The 19,224-nt window shown below is 39.1% G+C and overlaps 1 protein-coding gene across 3 annotated transcripts in view; it reads left to right on the forward strand.

Moving 5' to 3' along the window:
* The window catches only part of ENAH (ENAH actin regulator), a 52,646-nt gene extending 36,636 nt beyond the window's left edge, over window positions 1–16,010 (forward strand). For 2 of the 3 annotated variants that reach the window (XM_082480616.1, XM_082480618.1), the window contains 6 exons: window positions 264–312; window positions 3,909–3,975; window positions 6,641–6,703; window positions 10,916–10,994; window positions 13,943–14,000; window positions 15,133–16,010. In XM_082480616.1, the coding sequence (XP_082336742.1) occupies window positions 264–312; window positions 3,909–3,975; window positions 6,641–6,703; window positions 10,916–10,994; window positions 13,943–14,000; window positions 15,133–15,170 (354 nt within the window). In that variant the 3' untranslated portion in view covers window positions 15,171–16,010. The remainder of the gene's footprint in view (window positions 1–263; window positions 313–3,908; window positions 3,976–6,640; window positions 6,704–10,915; window positions 10,995–13,942; window positions 14,001–15,132) is intronic. The other variant, XM_082480617.1, reaches the window with a different exon arrangement.
* Window positions 16,011–19,224: the final 3,214 nt, after the last annotated feature.

Raw genomic sequence — 19,224 nt, forward strand, 5'->3', positions numbered from 1 at the left:
CATGAGAGATTGTTTATTCTTTACCGTGTTTATATATATACACACAACCACTATTTTGTGAAGTGCATAATGCTTACACATTTTCCACATACAATTGAGCAGAACCATTTAAATCTATATTAAAAGTGGAATAAATATTTGAACAGTTGAGATTAATCTGTTAGATTTACAAGAGTCAAAGGTGTGCTTTTTTTTTCTTCTCTTTCCCCTCCCTCCCCCCCCCCTTCTCCTTCTCTTCTCCCTCTCTTCTCCCATTTAATCAGGAAGAATCAGAGTCTTCAACTTCTAAGGTTTCTTCAACAAGCACACCTGGTAAGTAGCACAGGTTTGTGAACTCTGACTCTATAATGCTAAAACCTAATGATGAGCCTCAGCTGTGCTGAATTTTGGAGCCTGCCTCTTCTCCCATGATTACAGCTTCGCATTTTGCTGTAGAAGGGGTCATGGTTCAGAAGTGTTTCAGAAGATGGCAGATAAAAAGAACATCCAGTGGAACACTGCCCTTTGGTATAGGGGTCTCCCATGTCAAATCTATGGGGCTGATGCACAGAAAGCAGTTGGTAGTGAACAGAAAAGCGATTGTCTTTCAGTCCTTGCATGACACAAGTTTGGTGTTTTCTTCAAGGCAGACGTACAAGAGCATCAGAGTCAAACAGAAACATTTGCTGCTTCCAGGAACTTTAGTAAAGATTCCCTCGCATGCAAGTACCCTTTGTAAATCACTATAAGTGCTTGGAGTAGAAACTCTTTAACTGTGCTTCCCCTGCTGAGGTATGCTGGTGGCAGTTAGGAACTGTGTAGCCAATACTTCTCCTGCAGTCAGTAAGGAAAGCTTACATATCACCAACTCTTTAGTTGGCCAAGATGTATTGTGAGCATGCATGTGTATTCATACTGTAAGCGCTTGTGTTACAAGGACTCAAGTGACACTCAGGACTTTCTTTTCCTGTCCTTTAGCAGTACCTTCTTGTACCCTTAGCTTCCCTGTCCACCTCCCCCTACACGCATACAAAAGGGGGAGGATGTGCCATATAACCTGCAGTTTGTCATTCCAAAAGATACTGGAAGCAGAAGGCAAATTAATGGGTGATGAATATAACAGTCTTCAGTATGTTCTAGCTTTCTCTGTTGGTTGCTTGCCTATGTGTATACTTCTTCACTAGATGATTCAGGTGCTTGATGGTGTGCAGGCCTTAACATTGAAAACTACTGCTGTAGGGTGAACAAAACCCAGGCGGCCACTGCCTATGGGATAAAAAGGAGAGCAAGGAGCTAGGTGTGTCCTGATAGAAATAAATGGAAAACTGTTAGTACTGAGATACAGCCTGTAGTCTGAAGAAACTAAACTGCAAGGCAATAAATGACTTAATACAAATCAAGTTTTTCATATTCTGCCTCCTGTCCCCCAGCTTAGGAGTTTGCTTCATTCTGTTAAACACAGAGACAATATTAGCCTTGGGGAAATGAGGGCTTTTGGAACACTTCTAATAATATAGGCCCAAAAGGGAAATCAAAAACAGTGGAAGTGAAGCAGTTCCTTTAATTAGGTGTCATGATAAGCCTCATCAGACATCTTTAAAATGTTGAATGCATGCAGAGGTTTGACTGTTTCCTTCCATTGGAGAGATTTCACTTCATTTCTTGATGATGTAAAATGCTCTGGTGATGCTGTGCCTCATCTTTGGAACGTGTCTTTAAAATATTTGAGGAATGCTTGGCATACTGAGCAAAGGCCAAGTCAAAAATTTGTGTAATTATGTCTAATTACCACTAATAATATAACTGAAATTGTTATACACAGACTTGCTAGCATTTACCTCTTCTTTGGGTGTTGCGCTTCCCCTTCCTGTATGCTGTTGTGGTGTACTAGCAGAGTCCCACATTCTTTGTCAGGAGGAGTATAATGTTGAAAGGGGAGACATTTCTTCTGTCCTGAGCTTGGATCTCCTTGTGTTTATTTTGAAACATTTCAACTCTGTTAAGGGGCTGTACTATCTCCCTCTCTTTCCTGTTGCTTACAAGGAGAGTTACACCATGATTACTTAGACATATTAGTCCTTCTCTGTATATGGTATGTTCCTTTTAAGAGAACAGTCACAAAGAGCTAAGTAAAACCTAAGTTAAAACATGTTAGGTAATACTATAACCAAACAAGCTCAAAACCATGGGATAGGCAACAGATATATGACTCTTAGATAATGTTTGCTGTTTCAGCCAGGTAAGGATAATCATGTGGTCCTTGAGCAAGCTGCAGCCATAGCAAAAAGTTTCTCAAATAATTTTGCAGATACAGCTAAAATCCTGCTAAAATAACTCCTATGGCAGGACAAGTCCTGAAGCCTGGTATATCAAGTTAAGCTTAAGACTTATTACTAAAACCGGCAAACTGTAGTTGGCTGGGTCACAGGCTATGCTAGCACGCTTCTGAAATTCAGATATTATTATTCTCAGTATCTAGCTGCATTCCAGAGAACATCCTGGTCAGTATGAGACTCCGAAAGAGTGTTTCTGCCTCTCAGTTGGCACATCTTAGCAGAGCTGAGCAATACAAAAGAACAAATAAATAAACCCAAAATTTGAAATAAAGACTGATAAGATCAGTGGTACATTAAAGTCCTGAGTAAGTACCAATAGCCAATAGTGAGTAAGTAACAACGATTTGCACTACAGAAGGACTGTTCTAACTTGTGCAGATTGTAAGGAATGAAAACCTGATCTGTAAGGAGTGAAGCAGCATTGTGGTGATAGGTATGTCCTGAGGAAGGGCTTAGCTGAGACCACTGACCGGGGGGGGAATCTCATTCACCATACAAGAACACAAAGTAAACAGTTTGCCCTGTTTCAGCTGTGATTCCTGTCTGCTGTTGACAAACAAACCTGCACAATAAAGCTAGTTTTCACATGTGACTTTAGATCACTGTAATTAACTCAGGATGGCAAGTTGAAATTTGTTGAAGAGGGTTCTAAGCAGAACTGAAAGTATGCTCCAGAATGGAAAGTGAAGCATGAGCATGTGTAAAGTAGGTTGGGCTTTTAAAACTTGACTACGGATTAGAGTCATGTCTCTAGAACAGGCCTAAAAGTCCTCTTCTGTAGTATATAATAGAGCACTTGCCCATAGAGTATAAGCTGCCCAGACAGGAGAAGAAATGCACAGTAAAACTTTGACTAGTATCACAGGTGAGAAGTAAACTACAATCTCTTCTGGATCTAAGGGCGACGTACCTTTAGTTTTGAGTCCCTTTTATTTTGAAAGGGGGAAATGATATATTGCAACTTTAGAAGTATCTTTTTGGGGAGAAGACTTTGGTGGAAAATAAATACTTTGTTGCTGAAAGGTATTCTAGTTGTGCGAGGGTTGTATTATCCCTACTATCACTTCACTGAAATTGACACTGAATTAATTTCTGTAATTCATTAACAGCTCAGGAAAACTTCTTTAGCTTAAAACCATCTTTCCCTAGTATTTGAAGCTGACTATTTTGTTGCAGTTCCAGAAATTCGTGCTTCACAACTGAAGCAATAAAATCATAAAGTATAGGCAGACCTTCTCCCAGTTGGATTAAGAATCAAATGGCATTTACGATATCCAGAACAAAAGTGAGATTTTAAGGTGTTATCACAACATAAATGGTAGTATGACTAAAAATAAGATGAATACAACATGAGGTAGCTTAATATGAAAGAACTAATGCAATGTAGTAAAAAAAAAAAAAAAAAACCAAAACAAAACAAAAAAAAAACCACAAACCAAACCACAACAAAAACCCCAAACTAAACTCAAACAAAAAACCCCCAAACAAACCAAAAAAGGCTGACTTAAGCTGCCAGGTACTTGAAGTTTCCTCACAGAGTTTACACAACCAGTAGAAAAAGATAGTTTTTAATATTCTCATTATGTTTTCCAGAACTAACAAGAAAGCCTTGGGAAAGAACAAATACAGTGAATGGAAGCAAGTCGCCTGTTATATCCAGGTACTCCCTTTTGTACCAGCTATCTTTTCCTTATGTTTGCTGTTGTTGTCACACTGCTAAAGATACTGGACTAGAATAGTGAAAATCACCTTCATATTAAAAGCAAAATGTATGGGTTTAAAATTACTGCTGTGAAACTGCTTTTTGCAGTTTTAATTACAGAATTACAGAATGGTCAGGGTTGGAAGGGACCTCTGGAGATCATCTAGTCCAACCCCCCTGCCCGAGCAGGGTCACCTACAGCAGGTTGCACAGGATGGCATCCAAGTGGGTTTTGAATGTCTCCAGAGTGGGAGACGCCACAACCTCTCTGGGCAATTAAGAAAGAAGAGTTACTTTTGGAGGATATTAGCAAGTGAAATTTTTGACAGTAAAGTCAAAAATAAAACCCCCAAAAATTCCTTAACAATTGCTGGTGTATAGCTTCAATTATTCAGGTATATGTTTGCCTACACCAATGTTTAATTCTTTCTATGTCTTTAAATTTTAAAGGCTGACATTTCCTGCAAGGGAAAACCAAATTCAGTGCTGTGATTCATGTATTCAGTAGTAAATCTAGTAAATCTAGTGAACAGGTTTTCTCCTTTCTATTTCTGTGCTAGTCATAGAATGGTTATCTAGATATTTAAGCCATCTTGGTAAGATTTGATTCTGTGACAGTTTTCAGTAGCTGTGTCATATCAATCCAAGGCAGTCCATCCAAAAGAAGTGTGGAAATATTATACATCCTTCAGTGCATTAACCAATTTTTGGTAACTTGTTAGCTGTAACTCAGTAGGCAGTGGGCATTTTGGTAGGCATTTCAGTAATACAAGAGAGTGAAATGGCTGCTTTAGCAATTTTTTTTTAATTTTTTGAGGTGTATTTAGTTGCTGTTTACATTAAGCAGATGGTTTGTAGTTCATTTTAGAATTCCTGTATATTCTGTGTACAGAGGTTAAAGGATTCTGACCTGTGATAATCTGACAATGTTACCTGAATTTATTGAGAGAAAAAAAAGAACATGTTAAACTTAAGAATGCTGTGTTTGAAATGACTTGAATTCTCCTTAAAATTCTGGCCTGTTGGAAACAGCTATGCAAGATTTGGTGATTAGAGAAGAAAAATCAATTACTCTCCAAGTGGCAGTACTTGTGGTCAAGGTTGCCATTGAGGTCTTCAGTTCTAAAACGCAGCACTAAACACTGTCAGCCTATATCAGTATCCTTGTCTGTCTTTCAGAAATAACCAAGTCCAGGAGCTTAAAATGTCTGCAGCCATGGTTCTGTCTGCTTGCTTTGTTTTTTATCAAAAAGCAGGTGACATTGGTGGTGATGTCCTCTCTGTTGTACTGTTAGTGCAACAAAATACCGCTTTATCTTTAGCCTTGACTTCCCCCACCTTCTTCTCCCTCACCCCTTGGTAGGTCTTAACTGTTTTAACTGAGGTCTCTTGTTTTCAGGCAGATTGAGGTATGGATACATGTCACAGAACTTGCCACAGAAATAGTTTGTGTAAGGAATCCTAAAGAGCATTTTCATATGAAGACTGTTGCTGACCCAGCCCTTTAGATATAAATGCTTTATGTATAAGCAATTGGAGAAACGAAAGTCGAGGAATTAATAAATAGGGCAACTTTCTGTATCGGGCTCCTTTGGAGAGTCTGGGATGTCTTCAGTTCTTCATTCTGCCTCTCCCTAGAGCCATAGCTTCTTGTAAACTGTTTTATGCAACCTTTCTCATTGATCTTGTTCCAACCAGTGAAATTCAGATGTTACTGAGGGTTGTTCTAAAAGGTTTTCTGGCCTAGAGGAGTACAGACATTGAGACTTCTCTTGAGATGTGTTAAGAAAATCTCTCCATCACGCTTTTGCCTCACTCATTTCCAATGGAAAATGTTGATAGAATTCAGCTTGATGAGCGCCTTACTGGGTGTATACTCTAAAAGTACTCCCAAAATAAGAATTCCATGTTTATTGGATAACAGTATTACTTTCCAGTGCTGTCATAACCTGCCGGAAGGTGCCATAGCCATAGCATATATTCTAAGGCTGCTAGGACAGTTTTCTAGACAATGTTGACAGTTGGCCTTGCCACAATGAGAAATATTTCATGGACTGAGAAAGAAAAGGTATTAGTAGAAGTCTGTCTTGAATATCCTTGCATTTTCCTTAATTCTCTATAGTTGCTAAGCCTGTCTCAGCAAGCAGCTTGTTAAAGTAACTTTCTTTAAGTGAGTTAGTCAAGGGGGGATGCTATTTGAAACACTAGTGCTGTGTTTGCCAAAAGGGGATATCTTTCACCTGGTAAGCCTTGAGAACCTGCTTCTGACCTCTACAGAGAGGATATGAGTCACTTATGGGGATTAAATAAAGCATGCCTAAGAAACTGGCAAGTAAGCAAAATTTTCTCTTCAGAGCTTCCAAACAGGTAGACAATGAAGGAGCTGTTATTCAGAATGAATGTTCTAATAATTGTAAAATAACTAGCGTCCTGTTTAAAATCAGGCCTTTTTTTGTAGCAGACTTGGAAGGGACTTAAGCTGTGTGCTTTTAGTATTTCCTGAAACATTCTAATAGAACTTGTGGAACATAACTAGTTAAACACCATGGTTTTTAAGGTGCTAAAACTGAACATAATTAAGACCTATTATAGCTTGTTAAGGTAGTGTTTCTCCCCTTCGTAGACGGGAATCTCCGTGGAAAAACCTGCTTGCTTCTGAAAACAGGTTCTATGATTCGTTAAACAGGTATCATCCTGTTGGGATTTGAGACTCTGTAATAACCATTTTGACCAGTTCAGGGTTGGACTTTTTCTACATGGATTGGTAATCACCACAGGCATGACGAAGTCCTTCATCACATTTTGTTTGTCCAGTCGAGCCTATTTTTGGACTGGTTAAAAGCAGGTGGTGCCAAAGGCAAATTGAGATGGCTTAAGAAGCAGCTATGAATTCATATTAAATACTGATTTTCTGGCAGACACAGCCTGCAAAGGTATAGATTTCTGTTGGATATGCCAAGATTTAGTGAACCACTTGCAGTGTTTTGAGAAGCAGGTTTTCAAAAATGTAAGTTTAAGTAAGAACACAAGAATAGCAATTAATTTTCCAGGTGAATTTTCACATCTGCTTTTCACAAATTAATAGATAGAATTTGCCCGACTTAAACATCGGGAGGGGTGGGGGACGACTTATTAAGCATAAATTAATGTTTCTGTTGGGAACATATTCACAAATTAGAATTAACATCGCGTCTTTTAAGCTGTAGATCTCAGTTTCACTCTCTGTAGAATAAAACACTGACATCGAAAGCCTTCAGGTTTTATGAGCTTTCCACAGGTAAAAGTGTTACAGAGCCCCTCAGCATTACTGAGTCAAATTCCAGCTTTGTTTTTCATGAAGGCACTCATTGTGGTGACTACTTAATCTTTTGTATGAAAAGTTCCCCTTTCAGCTACTTATCTTGGGTGGTGTATTCTGCATGTTGGCATGAATGAAATCTTTATCTTGCATGCTCGATTTAAGGTGTTTTAGGGCCTATTGAGGTTGCCTCACTGTCCTGTTAGGCAATGCTATGAAAAACCACACGGGAGAGCTCTTTAGCCATCTTAGTTTTGAATGGTTGGGATGTCTCATTCACAAAATTTCAATAGTTAATGTATTTCTTAATGGCAAGTGCATTCACCACTAACCTTTCTTCTGAGCAAGCTGAAGAAGGAAAAAGAGGATCATTTCAGGGGGGGAGAAAGCTAGATTTGCCTGGGATGAAAAATGATCTAGCTTACAAATTATGGTCTTTCATATTTCTCTGAATGAAGAATGTCTTGCATTTCAGAAAGCAAAAATGGAACACATTCTTAAGACTGAGAGGTAGAGTTTATAAAGAGGCTTTCCTGTTGAACTCTTTGCAGGTAGCAGTAGTATATGGCATGTGCATGGTAAAGCTGTCTTTTTATTCTGAAGATCTGAAGCAAAAGAAACAAGAAGCAGTCTAGCTGTGGAAAGCTCTTCTTTGAAGTCATTTCATTAAAATATTGAAGTCATAAGTAATTTTATTAAAATATTGAAGTACATTCTTGTTTGGGTTTTTCCATTAAGGCGTGTAGTAGGTCTGTTATCACTTGTCAGGAATTGCATTTGGGAGGACACCAATTCTTTTTTCAGTCAGGGTGGGTATGTGCTGTAATGCCATAGTGGATGGGAACAAAGTGGTAGTGAATGGAAATGATCAGAAACTATACATGGAGAAACTGAAAAACTTACGCTATCCTGCTTGGAGTAAGTCATTGTTCACAGTTTCAGGTGTAAACTGCAAATAACGCTTTAAATATCAGGTATGTGATGACACAGCAATTGCCAAAGATCTCATCTTGATGACTGTTTTTGAGCAAGGAATTCTTTCATAAGGAACTAGCCCTATCGGTATCTAAAGAGTTCTGCAAAAGATCCCAGACTGTGGTTTGTCTTCATAGCATTAGCGCACACAGTAGACCTTCTGGTGGTTATAAGACCAATTCTATTTTCGAGCTTCTTCCACTATCAAGTTACTGAATATTTTATCTTCTGTCTTACTCGGTGGATCAGGTATTTCATTTCGGTGTGTTTCAAGCAATAATGATGTTAGCAATTTTGCTCTTGGAACTTACATTTAGATTCTCTAAACAGCTGTAGCAATTGGCGATTGTGATCCCGAGTGAAGAACGGAGCTGGTATAACAACACAAGATGTTCCTGCGCCTCTGCTTTGATGCAAAGTCCAGCAGCAAAGGGACAGTTACACATTCCCTTCTGCTGACTCTGTTTTGCATGGTTAATTGCTGGCAGTTTTTTCCTAAATGGGTGCCACTAGGCTTGACATAACTAACTTATCAGTGCACAGAAATTATAGTGAAGCATTAAAAAAATTATCGAGGTTTCTACCACCTACACAGGAGTTAGTACCTTTTGAAAAGATGAATGGGCTTGGGTGTACCAATTTAAAATGTCCTATCACCAGAATTACTCAGTAGCTATGAATGTGTATGAAGGTTTTCATGAATTTTTTGAATGTGCCAGGCTCTCCAATGACACAGGCATGCCCTGTTACAGGTTAGGGTGAGGGGAAAATAGGCAACTCATGTTTCCCATATTGTTTCTTAACATTTTTCACACTGGGAACCTACAAGAGGTAAAAGTATCTGCTGGAGAGCAAAAACCTGAGAAAGTTTCTGTAGTATCAAAATGACGTTTTAGTGTGCATGCCCTTTTCTGTTGGGAGTTGCATTTTGAGCGTTTTCGTTCCATTAGCAAATAAGAAAATAGTCCTGTCAGGTTATAAAGTCATCAAGATGCTCCAGTATGAGGCTCGTTCTGCTCGTACGAAACAAAGACAGTGTAATCAGACAGTTTCTTCATGGATGAACTGCTGTCTTGTAAGGGAAGATGCATGAAAGCTAAAGGTAGTGATTTATAGGTTCACTATTCTTTTTCTTCTGATTGAGAACACAGCTTTTTTGTGTTAGTTAAATTAAAAATACATGGAAAAATTAAAGCAATGGATGTACTGCCTGTGCACCTCACACATTTGGCTTTATTCTGAAAAAAGATAGTTTTATACTGTATATTTGAGGGAAGATAAAGCACAGAACTGTGCCTTTCCTGCTGGTTTGCCTTTTTTTTGTTCCTGGCCACCTTCCATCATAATAAATAAGGCTACACCTTCAGGTAACGAATCCAGAGAAATACAGTGTTTAATGAATTCCTCCTATGTAAGAATTTTGAAGTGAGGCCCTGATTTTAGGCCAGGATTTTTTGTTCAGTGATATACAAGGACAATGAAATAGGAGCCAGTTTAGTCTGCTAATACCCTGCCTGTTCTTAACGTGAGCATACTATGATAATTCTAAGCATTGGGGAAACCTCTTGACATCATAAAATTGCTGACAGTTCAACAGTGTCTTTTTGCCTTAACACTTTATAGAGTAATGGAAAGAGAATGTTAGCCAAGATGTAAATAGTAACTAAGAACGGGAGAACGTTCCTCCTTCTTTCTCCTACACCACTCATCCATCCATCCCTGCTTTGGGGAACCGTTTCTTGAATTCCTGCTGTTAGCATCGAGGTTCTGTCTCTGCTCATGGTATGCGAGGCCCTGTGGAAACATAGGAAGTACACGAGTCTGAGTTACAGCTTGTATAAACAGAGGGGATCAGAAAAGTGAGAAAGTAGAAAACCCACTTCTTCTGGAACGCGTATTTAAGAAATGCAGGGTGATCTTGGTAAGGAAGTTTTTGATGTCTTGGGAGAGTATTACATAAGCAAACACTTAATATGACGTAGTCCAAAACACTAGAACATCCTCTCAAGTATTACCTTCTAAATCTTGTTGCTCTTACAGTATTTGTGTTCAGTAGCCTTAGAAAGCAATTGATGGAATAATTTAGGTTGGAAGGGAGTTAGATAAGGTTGCTCAGCCATGTCCTGTCAAACATTGAATATCTGTCAGGGTGATCCCACAGCATTCGTACAGTTACGGCATCAACATGTAGTTATTAGTAGGAGTGTTTCTTTGATAGGGCCTCTTTTGAAATTACTAAGCAGTTGAAAATGTAGAAAGGAAAGTATTTGACATTTGAAGGCATTCAGCTTTTCATGCCCCTTATGGAAAAAAAAATCAGAAACCACTGGCAGTGAAATCTGTCCGGTACTTGAAAAGTTTCTGGTTTGAGCTAATAACTCTTATTCTTATGGTAATTTATATTTCCAGTGTGTGGAAAATGTTCTTGGTTGCTGCTTTCTATTCTGTGTGGTATTTTGGGTCTGCCTGATTTTCCCACCCTCCCACTCACAACGTGTTTGGGTTTTTTTCATTCTGATTCTTTACTATGTTTTTGATAGACAAATGTTAGCAAGTTTGATGGGGAAGTCCTATGTATCCTGTAATGAGTGACAAGTAATTCATGGGTGTATTTTTGTACTGCAGACCAAAATCTACACCAACGGGACAACCCAGTGCCAATGGAGTACAGTCAGAAGGTCTAGATTATGACAGATTGAAGCAGGTACGTATATAATGCTTTGAATAGAAAACTTGGGTATAAGTTGCTGTACTGCTACCGATTTATAACTGTTTTGTTAACTAGTTCCAAACTTAAATAATGATTTTGTAATTATTAGTCATTATTTTTCCCCAGACGTGCTTCAGTATTCTTAGGAGCTGTAACTGTAGGATGCTTTTGCATTAGACAGCACAACCAAGATGGTGTTGATGCTATGGGTGGAACTGTGAAATTGGTTTGCCTGGAAAACCTTTTCTTCTCTTCTCTCTACTCAAGCAAGCAAACAAATAAACAACAAGACTTCAGAGCAGTTGTAGCAGAACAGGTATCACCATGTTTTATATTGAATATGAGCACCCGTGGTCATGAGTTTGGTGGTAGAAGAACACCCAGTGATACCACCTTTTTTGTAGCTGTCCTGGCTAAGAGCAGACTATGGGGGGAAGAAAGCAGCAACCGCCTGTTCCTAGCTGTGGAAAAGGCATTATGGGATGCTTGTTTGGTAACAGTTGCCTGTAGGTGACAGGCCTTTGTCAAGTACACTTCCAAACAGACAAACCTGTGCGACCAGAGGCTCAGCAAGGAATCTCTTGTGACTTGTGTGAAGGCAGGAGCTATCAGTTAACAGCATTAGTGATCTGTAGACTGAGCAGATGTTCCATGCTCCTAAAAACAGGAGCCCTCAGAGGAGCAAGTGGGTGTAAGGTATTTGTGTTCCTCTGACTACTGAGAAGTCTGTTATTCCCGAGGAGGCCCTGAGGTGATCATCTGTGCTGCCGCTGGCAGGTGCTTTTCAGATGTCTTTTTCAGAGCAGTAGTTGCCTTGGGCATTGGGCTGATGCTGACCTGGTATAAGGTGTTTGGAGTTGTCTGTGTGCAAGAGTGCTGCTGTGTATTTTTGCCCTGTTTTGCTTTGTGAAATAAAGACCTAGAAATCTGTAGGGTCTTTGGGAACTGCAAGGCCAACACACAGCAGGGAAGCCTGATTCCTGTGGGTGAGCAGCGTTTCAGCATGGTATCCCTGGTGTAGGTAGCAGTCTTAAGGAGGCACTGTATCATTGAGGTAGCTGGCCTGTTGGTGGCTTGCTGAGTGAGGCTTGGGCAAAAGCAGTCATGTGCTTTCTCAGTGCCAGTCTGAGTTGTGTGGTGTGGGAAGTCATGTTTGAGGTCTTGGGCACTGTTTTTTGGCCACATTTGTCCATGCTGAGCTGGTGGAAGCGCCTTTTCTTGGGGAGCATGTTGAGATGGTGCTCGTTACTTTTCTGGCAGAGAGTATGAGTATGCAGTGTTTTGTGGGTGTCATCTGGCTCTCTTCCAGGCAAGGCTTTGCTGAAGTCAGATCCCTGTCCTTGAAAAGGGGAGTGATGTTCTTGCTGCTGCTGGAGAGGCTCTACATTCAGGGGTCTGTAGAGCAGTGGTTGGTTGTACAGTGGGTAGGTTCCAGACCTGGTGAGTTTGCGGGGGGTGGTTGTTTGTAGGGCCATGATGGTGGTGTTGGTAGCAGTCATTTTTAGAGGGGCTGAGAATTATTGTGGAGTTGGAGGTTGTGAGGGATCATCCTCAAGCAGCATTTGGATTAACAGGCTGGTCCCTGAGTGGGGACGGAGGTTCTAGAGCAGAGGGGTCCACCATGGTGTTGGTTTTAGAGCAACGGTTGGCTCTAGAGCAGGTTCTGGCCTGTGGGTTGTTCTGGAGCATGTGTGCGATTGTTCTAGTATCTAGTTTAAGGGGTGCTGTTGTTTTGAGGTACTCTTGCTAGAGCTTCTATGAAATGACGATGATGACAGCAGTCTGGCTGCTTGCTTTCTTTTCTTCTGTTTGGTGGGGTTTGTGTTTTGTTTTTGTTTTTTGTTTTGTTTTGTTTTTTTTTTTTCCCTGAGGTGCTTTTTTCCTTCTTTGTGGTTCTTTTGAGTTGAAGGCACAGAGGATGTAGATCCTGTCATCCCATAAAGCACATCTCTCCTAAGTTTCCAGCACACTGCCTCTCACTGCCTCTGTTAAGATTCTTCTCTCTGGAGGCAAAATTGTCTCTCGCTTTATTTCTACTGGACACGTGGCAGGCTTTTACTTGCTGCTGCCCTTCCCAGCAACTGGTGGCCATGCTCCTGCTCCAAGGCTTCTTGCCACTTGTCCAAGAGTCTTGTCTAAGACTTGGTGAATTGGGAGACCTACCCTGGCAGCTTTTGTACTCACTCTTACACCAGGAATGACTCCAGGCAGGGAAGGTGTGTCCATGTGTGTCTTGCACCAACAGCTGATAAAGGACTCAACAAGTCTAAAGTGCGCTAGAGTAATTGCACACTCAGTTGTGAACAGCATGCTAACCCCAAAGCTGAAAAAGAAACACCTGAAATCTTCTGGATGAGTTTCCTGCTGACTTTCCTTTCCACCTGGCCAGGAGGTGACAGTCTCCTCTGCAGAAACAGACACTACCCCCCACTCTGCTTGTAAAAACATTGTCACCAAATCACCAATTAACATCACTTAGATGAAAAGATGGAGAAAACAGCAAGCAGGGGACAGCACTTAGCTTTGTCAGCTTCATTCCTTCACAATTCACTTGGCGACTGGGAATACCTTGGTAACTTGATCCCCGCCCCCCCCTTTTTCTTCTTTGAGTATTTCCTTGACTTGTAGTTTTTAGTTATCTTTTATCTTGGTATCTTTTTGCATTCCTAACTTGAGTATGTCCCTTCTCCTCTCATAAGTTCTACAGGAATCAATTTGTAGGACTTCTGCAGAAGGTTTTTTCTTCATTGTACCTGCAGTAAGAATGTTTTAGGGATGGCTTTAGGTTTGGGGGATTGACTTGGAAGATAAAGGCTGGGTTATGCATTTCAGAAGAGTTAAAGGTTGGAAGAATTTTGGGTTTCTCTCTGCAGAAAATTACAGGTGCAAAACTAATCTGTTCATGTTGCAAAACTAATGTTATTTATGCTCTGACACCATAGGACATTTTAGATGAAATGAGGAAGGAGTTAACGAAATTAAAGGAAGAACTCATTGATGGTAGGTATCAATCTGCTGCTGTTCAGTCTTAGAGTAAGTATCTACAAGTGCACAGCAATGTATTCTAGCCTCGGAATGATATATTGGTAAAAGTAGCTTTGTTGTTAGTCTGGTGACCTAGTGTCATTTGTGCCAGACCTGTTCTGATTGATGTGCTTGTTATGTTTTCTCTCCTGTGCCTTTTTGTTTTAATAGCACATGGACACCAAATAGTGTCTTTTAAAAGTGGTTGGAGGGATGCTGTATTTGAGTGATTTGCAGTTATCTTTGTATCATGTAGTGGTAGGCAGGTTATTTTTAAATAATGCTTCTGAGGTGCATAGTTCAAAACTGGTAATACTCAGACTCGGATTGTGCTTTCAGTCTTTTCCTCTTTGGAATGAAAGAAAAGGATTCTCACAATTTTCATTTGTATTTTAACATAAGACATTTTCCTGTGTAGTCTTCTGTAATTAAAGGAAACTATTGAGAGAGAATAATCTTAAAGGTCCACCAGTCAAGAAGAAAATAAAACTGTTGATTTTACTGCCTTGGTTTGCATTTTTTTGCAATGTGGAAAGTACCAACATAAAGTATGGAATAAAAAAAAACAACCAAACAAAAAGTTATATTAAACCGATACCACTGCTGGTAAAATATCATGTCATCTACTGATGTCATACAAAAAAGCTGGCTGGTTTTGGGCTACAGAGAATGCAGTGCTTCTCCCTATATTTTGACTGTGTTGTGTGCTGCAGCCTTTTAGAACTGTATGATGCAAACAAGGGAGGGTGCTGAGGCTGCTCTTAAAACAAGCCAAAAAAAAATTAAAATAAATGAGCCCACACATAGGCATCTTGATAATCCTAGTGGTAGTGATTGTCATCAGGTAAGGTCACAGACTTGCTGGAGATGCAGAATGTAAAAATAAGACGTTAACAAAAATTTTACGGTAGGAAAAAAAGGCTACTATCTGGTTGAGAATGACACTTGTCTGAAGCCACATGAAGCTATCTTACATACAGGTTATTCATATTCTAAAGACGTTTGGAGCAGGATGAGCTTTCTTTAAGGTGTCAGTTGTGTATTCTGGCTTTCTGCCTTGACTTTAACTATTTGATTTGTTAATTTTTCTCTCCCTCTTTCTCTCTAGCTATCAGGCAGGAACTCAGCAAGTCAAATACTGCATAGAAAGACTAGTACTAAGCCGATGTGACTCTTTAACTTGGTATAAAACTGACTACGTTTTGTGACCTGTTAGAAGAAAACGGAGACAGACACTTGGAAGGAGGGAGAAACAACCTATTCTGAAAAGCTTCGGACACATCACTCTGGTGATATGCTATTCCCCTCCTAGTTTGCAGCTTTTTTCTGACCTTTACAGCAGGGTGGAAAAGACTCTTAAAGTTACTGTAATGATTATGCAGAAATTCCTAGACCTATCAGACAAGATCACAGTGCTTTGAAGTCTACTCATGTCAAGATAAAATTGCACATGTTTCAGAATTTGTTGTTAAGACGAAAAACAGGGAAAAGGTTGGGAAGGCTTTTCAGAGAGGTTTTCTTTATTAATGAAGGAGTTAGCAAGTTATACTGTTGTACTTCAAATGTATCTCAGGTTTGTCTTCCTATCATATCTGATGTTTCCATGAATAATTTAAAAGATCAGATGTGTAGAAGTTCAGTTCACAAAACATGGAACAATTAGAAACGCGTGCTTTTAACGAGCAGTATTTGTAAGTGAATGACCTAGACAGTGATGACATATCAAGATTTTGGAATTTTATGATAGGAAGCCTCTCTAGTTAGCCTTCATGCAATTTTATAGGAAAATAAAAAAAAAAGCAAATGCAGTCCAGAGTTTAAAGATGTAGATGCCTTCCTACATTGTTACGATGCTTTACCAAATCTAAGACTTCTACATAATGCGAATCAGCAGTCAAATGTAAATCATTAGTATGTTGTAGATTTACAGTAGATTTTGGGGCTTTTTTTAGATTTATGCATGTGGACATTTTTGTAATGTAACACAACACAGCCAGCTTTTTAATTAAAAGAAAAATTGCATGTCACAGAGTAGCCTTTTCATTTGTAAGGCTTAATTTATGCCCAGAAAGATGCGGGATGAGGGAGGGGGAAGGTGACACATTTTTATTACTTTCTGCACTTTTTCTTCATCTTACATGCATGTGTAATAATGAGGAAAACGTGACTTTTATCAGTAACCATGTTAATGGAACCAGGTACTTTAATGCTTTTGTATCTTTTTTCAGTTTTCTATCTGAAATTCAGTAATACTTCCATAATGGTTCTGAAACTCCCATGTGAACCTAACTCATTTCTCGGTGAGAGAACAAACATGTAGGCATCTGAATTACTGAGGATGCACCTGTGTAAGTGCGTTGTCCTTTACCTTTTTACCATGACCCTCTGCTTCATTCTTTTCTGAGACTCCTTTTTTGATTGTTTAATGAAACAGAACAGCATTTAGTTACCTTAGAGTGACAGAGCATCAGGTCACAGTAAACGTCCCCTTCTCCTCCTAATTTATCTGCCACCCTCCTTCCACAAAACTCAAAACCAACAAAAACCCCCACAGCTCCACGCAGCCCAAACCCTGACAAACAGCAACGGTATGCCATTGGTTTTGGTCAACAATTTGAGAATCGTTTTTAGGGGAAATGATACCTTTCTGTTTCCCAGGGTTTTCAGGTTTTATGCTTGTAAATTTTTATTTTTTTAATTTTTTTTAAATGTGGTACAGTTCAGTGGAATAGAAATTCTGTGAATTGGATTTGTAGTGCTTTGGACAAAGAATATGGATCAAAATCTTCCCTTTTCCTTTGCACTGTCAATTTTTCTGAGCCATCACAGTGCCATGTTTGCTTTGGGATCTGTGCTGATCCAAAAGAAAAGTTTACTTACAAGTGGAGAGATTAATGTTTCAGCTTAAAAGTATATGCAGCTCCATTTGTAGGACAAATGCTTTCAATAACATACTGTCTGAAGTGCTGAACACCAAAGCGAAACAGCACTTATAGCTTTGAAAAGGCTTCAATTGGAAATTTTTCTCCAAATCAAACATTTCCTATTTCTATAGGTTCAAATTCTAAGTGAAGACTACAGTGGAAATATTGCCTAACTCTATTTATTAATCATTTTTTTAAAAAGAAAAACAAAAACATTTTTCTGCATGCATTTATTGAAGGCATTAAAAAAATTCCGTAGTAAGCTTGTCAAGTACTGTTTTTCTCAAAACAAGAGGAGGCATTTTCATCTTTGTTGATGTAACTTTTTGTTTTACATGGACTTTTTGAGCATTAAGGAAGTTTACCCTTGTCAGAAATCATACTTGATTTGTTCTAGGAGAGTTCAGGAGTAGCATAGTGGAATAGCGTGAATGGGTACAAGTGGTCCAAAATTAAAGGCTGAACTACTAGATTGTGCAAGGAACTGGCTTATGCACTAAACGTTTTGTGCCTTGGTCTACAATTAACATGATTTCTGTTTAAAAGAAAAAGGAACAGATGTCGTCTTTTGTGCTGCTTCTACATACATACTTTCTGTAATCCCAAACTGCGGAATTGGTTCTTTCCAGAAAATCGGATTGAATTAAAGATTACTGTAGACATTTCCTGTCCTACTGACAGTTGCACCGTTTCCAGAGATTTCAGTATTGAAAATGAACTGCAGAAGCTAAGATTATTTTGCTTACTGGTAACGAAGTTCTTTAAAAACCATATTGTGGTGGTTCTGTGCTTTTGTACAATGGATGTCTTAAGCTGAGGGCAGTTTAAGGGATCCTTTCTAATGCCAGGGAGGCGTTGCTTTCCTCAACACTGTGATCTGACCTGTGATAAACCTGTACTATAGACAAGTGGCTACCAAGTCAACTGCAAACCAACTGAATGTAAAAATCTTAGTGCTGGTGCTGAAATCTCTTCAGATAGTCATAATGATTTCCAGTTCATTGTTTTGAAAAAGTTATCGACCATCAAGTGTCAATCAAAGACTGAAGATGATCACTAATGAATGTTGACTTTTCATGCATTTAGGTTTACCTTCTTTTTAGTTTCTCAGTTCATTCTCTGCTATTTTTATCATATTGTGTCATTTAAAATTTCTTACATGCTAACGTTTTGTTTGAGCGAATGAAATAAAATTGCAATATATACATGTTGCCACCAATTATTTCTGGAACTTTATGGAAGACTCCGAGGTTTGCTACTCCAATTCCCAAATTTTTTAATGACTGTGATCATTCCTTACTTCTTGCTTCCACCCCTCCTTTTCGTTTCTCCATCAGAAGATTCAGTAGAGAAAAGTGAAGACTTACCTTACACAGTCCCTGCAACTACATTCTTTGTAACATTCATGAATGGTAACTGCTGCTGTACATAAATTCAAATCCATTTTAAATGTATGATTTGATTTACATTCTCACACAGCATACACTTTGGTCTCTGTATCTACGGAGAACTTGGAAGGAAAGGAGGTGGAAAGACTGGGGAAAAATAATTGCAGTTAGTCCAACTTTTTCTCTTGCTGCTTTTATGTTCATGACTTATTTTCAATACTCGTAATAAAGAAAACCTACCATGAAAGATTAATATAACTTTCTGTACACTAAGGACAGTTTTGCTCAATTTGTCTTGCAGCCGAATAATGAGTGTAGCTGTTTAAATGTCCTTGACTCAGCATCCTGAAAGGTGTACTTCTCTGCTGTTGCTTTTTCTTCAGAGAGATAGTAGGATAATCCAGCTTTGGCAAACCATTGATACCAGTACCAAGTTTGGTACCAACCTTAATGAGTTATAAAGACTTTTTAAAATAAAATTATCACTAGATTCTAAAATGGTCTGCTATTATTGGGGCAATGTTTTGGCAACAATTCCAATTTAAATATCTGAACAATGTTACAAAATCTGTCTGTTGGTGTCAAGAAATGCGTGGTATCTATTTTTTTAAGTTCTGTGTTACAGAAGTAGAAATGTGGTCTGCAGTTGATCAAACTGGTGATTATCAACACTTTTACATAGGCTCTTCTGAACATGTTTTAAGTAGGCGCAGTTCCAGTTCTAAATATTACTTGCCAGCATGTCTCTTGCAACTAATCATACAAAGCTTGCAAAATCAAGAGAAGCTTCCCTCTGTTTTTGGTAGGTGAACAAGACTGGGCTGATGAGGAACAAGAAAAAAGTTTCCCAAACTGGCTTTGTACGCAAGACTAACAGTTCTTTGGGGG

The sequence above is a fragment of the Vanellus vanellus genome (genome assembly GCF_965231255.1).
Source record: "Vanellus vanellus genome assembly, chromosome: 3".
Classification (NCBI taxonomy): Eukaryota; Metazoa; Chordata; class Aves; order Charadriiformes; family Charadriidae; genus Vanellus; species Vanellus vanellus.